The sequence below is a fragment of the Camelus ferus genome, chromosome 7 (genome assembly GCF_009834535.1).
Source record: "Camelus ferus isolate YT-003-E chromosome 7, BCGSAC_Cfer_1.0, whole genome shotgun sequence".
Lineage (NCBI taxonomy): Eukaryota > Metazoa > Chordata > Mammalia > Artiodactyla > Camelidae > Camelus > Camelus ferus.
In genome coordinates, this window is record NC_045702.1 from 39,920,772 (window position 1) to 39,929,236 (window position 8,465).

General features: G+C 41.7%; 1 protein-coding gene across 1 annotated transcript in view; it reads left to right on the forward strand.

Annotated features, from left to right (window-relative positions):
* The window catches only part of PDE1C (phosphodiesterase 1C), a 474,248-nt gene extending 466,220 nt beyond the window's left edge, over nucleotides 1-8,028 (forward strand). The window contains 1 exon segment of the mRNA XM_014561810.2: nucleotides 2,493-8,028. Within this exon segment, the coding sequence (XP_014417296.2) occupies nucleotides 2,493-2,506 (14 nt within the window). The 3' untranslated portion in view covers nucleotides 2,507-8,028.
* The last annotated feature ends 437 nt before the right edge of the window (nucleotides 8,029-8,465 follow it).

An 8,465-nucleotide genomic window follows, 5' to 3' on the forward strand; every position in this document is an offset into this window, starting at 1 on the left:
TAGATGGTAAATGCACCTCAGTTGCGGTACTTAAAACCAAAATGCATATCTAAAGGCATTGTGCGAGATTGTCCCAAATTACATCAAAGGTGAGAAAACCTTAAATGCTATGAAAAGCTGGTTATGTTCAGGGGAGCGGCAAGCAGCTCGCCTATAGTAAAATGACAACCCACTGACCCCAAAATTTGCATTGGCCACAGCAGATGCCAGAAGACAATGCAGATATATCCTCCATATGCTGAGGGAAAATAAAGCAATACATAGCAGCTAAAATAGCAAAATTATTAGTTATGGGTGAAGGCAAAGTAAAAACATTTTCAGGTATACAGTGACATCATTTACCACTCACCGACATCATTTAAAGAACTGTGAAGGGTTATTCTTCAAGAAGAAAAGTGAACTCAAAAGCAAAGTATGAGATGTAGGAATTACGGTGAGCACACAAGTAAATAAAGCATGTTGGTAAATACGAGTCACTAGTCCCATAAAAATAATATCCCTTTTTTGTGTGTTAAAATAGGAAACAGAAGCTGTAGATGGAAGAAGGGGTATTTAATAGGGAGTTAAGGAATGCTAAGATCTATTCTGTCTTTGGGCAGAGTTTTGTAACACTTTTTGTAACACAAAGGCTCAGTAAAATAATTGAAATACAACCTGTAGCATCTAAATCTGCAAATAAACAACAACAAAGAAAGAGAATATAGAAAATGTATCTACTTAATAGAAGGCAGAAAGAGAGAAAAAGAAAGGAGTAAAGAATGATTACAAAATTAGTAGACTCAAGTCTAAAACATCAGTATTAATAGTAATTGTTGTAAATGGCTTAAACTCTGCTATTCAAACACAGAAATTTGGATGAGAAAAACAAAACCCAGCTCTGTCCTTCTTTTAAGAGATACACTTTTAAGAAAAACTCCCAGAAAGGTTGTTAATGTATGGCAGAAGAAATTCCATGCAAAATACAAAGCTAGCTCTTTGAAAAGTATCATGCATTTTAACATCTGTACAGCATCCTGTTATACAGATGTGCCACAGAATATTTAATCATTTTTCTGTTGGTGGTGGTTTTCTTTTTTTTTTCTTTTTTTTTTTTTTTTTGCTATTACCAACGATGCTCAACAACAACGTTGGCAAGAAAAGCAAGTTGCAACAAGATTTATACCATCTAACACAATTTGTATTATCTTTAAAACAAGCGAAAAATTAGCTATTTAAAGGGTGCATTTATGAATGCAATAATTGAATGACTATTTGCACAAGAATAATAAACATCAAATTCTGGATGATTCAGGGGAGTGGGAAAGAGAAGCATTGTGAAGGGATACAATAGGTACTGAAACTCTACCTTGATATAATAGAAGTGTTAGCGATATCATGAGTAATAAAACCTCAGTTGTTTAAAGAAGGGAGTGAATACCTGAAAGGGTCATAGCAAAACAAATGGGTCACTAGAGAGCAGAGCTTTTGTAAATCGAAGGACTGCCCTGGTGCAGATGTTGAACAAGGGAGCTGGAGGAAGGAGGCTGTGGTAAAAGTTTTGTATACTTGAATTAGTAATTTTGGAAACAAGAGGGAGTCAGGCAGTTCTCCAGGGAAGGAGAGATCTGTCGTGTGTGCATACGAATGTAAAGTACTGTTCTGATTAAAAGGATGAGACCCTGTTAGAACGGTGGGAGGGAAATCTGGGTAAGTAGAATCAGCAAACTTTAACAAAGTTTTGAACAAATATGCAAAATGTTAAGATTTGATTAGACTATATTGAGAGAATACATGGGTATTTGTTATATTATTAGTTATACTTTTCTGTATGCTCAAACATTATTTATTAAAGAATTTTTAGGGGAAAAATCTGTGTCTCCCAAGACAGTTTTCTTTGTCACATGCTTCAATCCCGAAGCCACCAGAGACCTCTTCATTAAAGAACTGCTTGTGTGTTTTCCGAAATTATCAAAGCTTCCTCCTGAAACTCTAGCACCAGGAAACTGCTCTGGGGACATCACCTTGATTTCTTGCATGTCTATAGCAAAGTGACTCTTCACACGGTAAAGTAATAGCACCTGCAGCCAATTTTTTTCTAGCGCCAACGTCACCCGTGCGCCATGAGGTTTGTGAGCCTGGTCGCGCTCCGCAGGTGGGCCACGAGTGATGGAGAGCTGAGGAAATGTTGGCTCTCACCGGAGGAGTGGCCCAGAGCTTCACTTACAGTCACGACTGCTAATGATGGAGACTAGTCAGTGGCTTCTGAGCGGATGCCCCAGGTGCCTCGGTCACATCACTTTCCTGAAGTGGTCCTTAGATGGAAAGGTACAGTGCCGTAGCCATCCGCTGAAGCCGGTAGCTGATTGCTCCTGTGTGTGCAGCGGCGGGCGTGCACGGTAGTGTTGGCAGTAGATGCAGCTCTGCTTGGAAGCGCCGTCGCCTGATGTAGAAAGAGTCTGTGTGTTGAGATGCCAGCTGGCTTGCAGTAACGTTTGTTGTGTGTCCTGTTCTAGGGGACTACGGATAAAACGTCCACCCAGAGGATTCCTCAGAAGAGAACCGACCGGCTCTGAGGTCTGAAGACATTTTAGGAAGCTTATGTTCGTTTTACAAAAACACAATGTTAACGTGTATTGTAATTTATTGAGTGATCAGTGTCAAAAATGGTTAACTCCTGATCTTCCTGACACAGGTTTTTAACAATAAATACTTTGATATGTATTGCACATCTATCAGATATCAGGGACAACACAAGGGTCTTAACACATATTTTCTCATTTAATCCTTACAACAGCCCTCTAAGGAAGGTACTATTATCTCCATTTCGCAATCTGGAAACTGAGGCATACTCGGATAAATCAGCCTGCCCAAAGTCAGCAGGCAGCCAGCCTGGGCTCTTTGCTTGAATGTCATTGCCAGGATAAAGACTGACATCAAATAGTCCACACAGTAACAGCCTTGCTTTCACACTTGTGCTCTGCCTGGGGATTCGAGCAATTACATACGCGCCTGTTTCAAGCACAGCAGTGGGGCGGGGGGGCGGGTCTTGCACTGTCTTTTCAGTGGTGATTCCCAAGCTCTCTTTACCATCGTCTTCTGTCTTGCGTTCACTTTGAGGAATGCCAGTTGTCGTTCTTACTACGGACTAGATCGCGGTTCTTTTACTCTGCGATGACTTAGCCCTTCCGGGCTCTAGAGCCCTGAAGAAATTTATCTTTACAGGCTTCTTCTGCCTGAGGTCGTTGTTGGTGTGAACGAAGGACAGAGCTTTAGCCTGATTTAGCCTTCTACTCCCCACCTTCAGACGCACCCGTGGGAAAAATGCACACATTGATGGAAAAAAAAAAAAAAAGCAAAAAGACTTAGCTTGCATAATTTCCCAAATATTTTTCTCCTTTGAAAGAGCGTGCCTCGTGTACTTCGTGCCTGCCAGGGCGAGCAAAATGAAAACAAGAGAACTCAACTGAAGATGATTATCTCCCTGAGGGAGTACTTTCTTTTTCTTTTTTATTAATTAAAATAATATTTTTATGAAATTAAACCATTAATCATGAAATCATGTCTGCAGGGCACTTAATAGCTAGCAGTTATTTGAATAAGAAAAGAGCTAATTTGGGGTGGAGTATAGCTCAGGGGTAAAGCGTGTGCTTAGCCTGCTTGAGGTCCTGAGTTCAAGCCCCAGCACATCCACTAAAAAAGAAAAAGCTTATTTTCCAGCCTTTCTTATGCTCCTCCTCTTTCACGTATTTGTCAGAGGGGCTTGACAACTCTGTCTCAGTGTCTCTCCATACGATGGTAAGACTGAGGTGGTAGCATTTGTGTGAAACAAAAGCGCTCAGGCCTCAGACTTGAAACTTCAAAGGAAAGGAACTTGATATTCTTCTTTGAGCAAACAGAGGCAGCGAATCGAGGTATGAAGGCATTACTGATGCAAGGGGGAAGTATTAGGTTCTGTAGATTCTAGTCAGCTTTGCCAGCTGGCGTGTATTCTAAGTGATTCATTTCTTCTCTAGTAAATGAGAGACCTACGAAGGTTACTGAGTGTGATGCAGTGTCATTGACTCAGCCATTGAATATTTTTCAGCACCGACTGTTATCAGTACTGGGATTAAGTTCTGGGGATGCAAATGTGCATAACCCCCTACCCCTGTCCTCATGAAGTTTATAGCCAGGATTAATGATCTATGGGATGAAGCGTCAAGAAGAGGTATTTCAAAGACCAGGGAATCAGTGGCCCAAGAATGGCTTCCAGTGAAGGCAACTCAAAGACTTATTATGGCTAAGCATAATAAATGCAAAGAGTCTTAAGGATCACAAGTGCCCTTATCATTTTCCTAATTACATCTAGGTTAGAGTTCAGGGACTGAAACTCCTTCCATCCTGGTTGGGTGTCTAAGCCACACCTCCCATCTAGGATTTCCAGCAGCCTTTACACTCACGGTTAGGCATTGCCCAAAGTGATTGAATGAACCTCCATATTTGTACATCGTATAACTAGTTTGGAACGTGGGCTGGATATTTCCACTTTGCTTAAAATGGCACTTGACCTCAGCAAAGTGTTTCCCTCAGATAGCTGAATGGAAAAAAAATACATTTTTTTCACAGATGCACATTTTGGATAATTAGCCTTTTGTGAATCACAGTGGTATGTCCTCTGCCAAATATTCCCAAATAAATTCATTAAGTTAATCTCTTCATTGTGTGCTGAGGTCTTTCATACAGTAAAATCCATTCATGTGGGGAATTACGTGACTCTTCTGTCCTATAATAAGAAATCTACCAGGGAGGGCCCCATTAAAAGGCTCCCTGTGATGACTTTTACCTCCTGTGCTATCAACAGTGGTAGCCACGGACCAAGTCCCTACGACACACGGTGAGGTTGCAAGGTTCCGTACACACATGGTCTCAGTTATAGCCCCTTTAAACTCGTCACAACAACCATGCAAAGAAGTTACCATTTTTCCCATTTTACAGAAAAATCAAAACCAAAACCCTGAATCCCAGAACAGATTATCTCCTTAGGATCTTACAGCTAGTAGGAGCTTAACCCAGTTACGTGACACCCCAAACCCAAGCTTCTCTCGCAGTACCATACTACCTCTCCCCAAAGTAGATCTTCATGGGTTCGATTCCTGCCACAGACCTTACCAGATGGCCAAGGGTTGGCCATTCCTGTACGTGATGACCAGACCCTGTCAGCTGCCCCAGGTATCCCTCGAAATACAAGTATAAGCAACCTAGTCTCAAAACAAACTCGGCACCTAAGCCAGAGGTTCTCAACCTGGCTACGCGTTAGAGGCACTGGGTGTTACGAGCACACTGATGCTTGTGCTCCACCTTAAAATAACTGATTACTTCCGAGACTATTGGATGTAGGGCTTGGGCATCAGTCAATTCTTATGTATTTATTTATTTATTGTTAAATTTTAATTCTTATTTTTTATTGAAGTGTAGTTGACCTACAATGTTAGTTTTAGGTGTACTGTATATACACACACACATTTTTTTTTCAGCTTTTTCCATTACAGCTCATTATAATGAATTGAATATAGTTTCCTGTGCTATAAAGTAGATCCTAATTGGTTATCTATTTTGTACTTATTAATGTGTATCTGTAAATGCCAAACTCCTAATCTATCCCCCCCCCACCCTCCGCCTTCCCCCCCGGTAACCATAGTTTGTTTTCTCTGGGCATCAGTAATGTGATGTGATCTGCTGTGCATCCAAGGTTGAGAACTGCAGGTGGGAGCAAACAGATTTAGGTTGGATGAAGGGCAACAAAACTGTGGTGTATCTTTTCTCTGTGGCTGAGTGTTCCTCTGGGGACCTGGAAATGCTGGCAGGGTCATCTTTCCACACTGGGTAGTGGTTTGGTTCAGGCAGTGTCACCCGGGCTTTTTCTGAATAGCTTCTCAGACAGCGAGCCGCCTATCTCCTGCGCTCTTTGCTCTGTGAGCTTCAGGATGGAACCAGTAGATTAGTTAGTATTTTCAATTTCTGGAGGTAAACTCCTTGGAGAGCCAGAGTCTTTTACAATGTAGATGCTGGGTTTAATTATTCCAGTTGTAATATAAACGCCACCTTGAAACATTTCAGAATAGACCGTCACCTTAGACAAGACTACATCTAATGTGCATGGTTTAAGAGTAATTTTCCGGCTGGGTTAAAGTTGCTAGATTGTATCTCTACAAAAGGAAAGGACAACTATCAGTGTGGCCTTCACCTAATGCTTTTATGTCTTGAGAGAAATGAATCCCCTAGCTGGGGAAGTATGCTGCTCCTGAGTTTTCCTGGCAATTGCAAATCTTCCATGTAATCCCTGAAATGCAAAGTCTTCCTCTGAGGAAAGGGATGGAAACTTGGAAACTGATACTGAGGGAGTGCCTACTGTGGTCTGCTCTGTGCTGGCTGCTTCACACACATGGCTTGATTTCTTTTCGTGATCACTGCTGGCCTCTGCAGCAAGTGTTATGATCTCTTTTTTTCTTTTTTTTAATAAGAAATTGAATTCATGTGTCCCAGTTATATGGGGACAGAGACAGAACTGAATTGGATCTTCCAAGGATGAGGGGCAGCTACAAATGAGACGATGGATGTGAAATCAGTGAACGGTATGGCAGAAAGGCCATGCTACTGGGCTCCTTAGACAGCAAAGCCCTGGGCTCACAAAAAGTCATTATATTTCACTTTCAATTTTTTAAAAAGTCTGCTGGGAAGCCTAGGTAAAGAACAAGGACCCAGTCTCCTGTTCTGGTGAAACCAGTTAACATCTTCCACTTGCCCCTTAAGGAAGAGGCCAGCTTTGAAAGTCAATTCAGCCAAACTGCTAGTTTTGAAGGGTGTGTTTCTGCCTCTGGGATTGAGATGAACCTGTCTTGATTCTGCTCCCCACAGAGCTGATGTTAGCAAGGGAGGAGGCTTTTGGCTGATTGTGTGTGTTCCCATGAGCTCATCTTCAGAATGCAGTGGCTTCATACCAAATGTGCTAATGTGGCTGACCTGATCACAATCAGGCATAAGTTGAGTTTGGAATTCCCGATACTCTGAGAAGATGGCCCAGAAAGAAGCTAGAAAGAATCTAGAGAGAAGACAGATCCAGAGGCCAGAGCTGACATCAGGCCGACTCTCTGGAGAGGGCAGAATGAGTGAGAGGCACACTTTCCACCAGCCCGAGATTTGTACTACCCAAGGCAGTGCCTGTCCCAGTCTTTCTCATGCCTTTGTGGCTCCAGTGTTTGGACTTTTGAAACACCTGTTGGCATCCCAACCCCGCACAGGTGAGGGAAGACACAGAAGCAGGTATGGAAGAGACCTGTCGGCCAGGAACTTTATTTAGTTCCTTCCTGAGCTGTTACCACATGAACTGTACTAAGGGGAGTGACTTGCTTTCGCTTTAGGGGAAGTCTTCCTATGGCTACTAACGAAGGTATTCAAGAATCGTGTATATCACAGATACTCAAATATTGATAGTATAAATGAGTTACCATTTCAGCTTTTTATGGTAGTTACTAAAACTTACTCTGACTTGGGTCCCAGGTTATTTTAAATACGGGAGGAAGACTTTGAGGCTGGATTGCTTGGATGTGGACCAGACTTCCTGAATGCTACCTGTGTAAACCTTGGCAAGTTACTTAAGCTCTTTAAGCCTCAGTTTCCTCACGCAAAAAGAAGGCGATGATAGTGCTTGCCTCATAGGATTGTGGTGAAGATTAATGGCTCGTTCACATTAAATTCTTAGCATTATGCCTCGTACACGGTGTATGTCAGATACTACCATTACTCTACCATTGCGGGTCCTGGAATGGAAATCACAGACTCAGTTCTTGTGTCATTCCCTCCTCTGTGGAAAGGATTTGACATTTCAATTGCTTGTGATTCAAAGCTCATGGGTGATTTTTGTGCATTTTTAAAAGGACTTTGCATCAAATTTCAGACAGAGACCACCAATAGACACTGATTTTAGAAATGGAATGTATGGCAATGGGATTTCATTCTTCATGTAAAGCAACATTTAAGAGAAAATAAATGATTATTTTTTTATCTTGTTAATTTTAGTGTACCTGTTGTGCGTGTGTGTCTGTGTGTAAATGCAGTTAGAAAATGTCTACAGGTGGAAATGTTTTTACCAGAGGTCATGTTATGGCATTATCTTTGAAAGAGAAGAAAATACATGTCCAACACCCCCTTTTTTTTTAAAAAAAAGTTCTTGATATTAGAACTTATTCAGAAGCCAAGAGTAACCCAAGCTGCTGCCTTTGGCGGTAGAGATTCAGAAATTCTCCAAGTCAATGCTGCTGCCATGCAGTGGTTCTGAAAGATCACACTGAAGTTTTGGGGACTGAAAAAAGACACAGTTGGGTCCTAATGCAGATAATGATTTAACTCAAGGGCATGAGGCTGCGCCTAGATTAGACGAGCATTAGTGACTGTTCTTTCTGGTCCACTCGCAGTGCAAACAGCAGGGAGCACTGAATTAGTAAGATGTG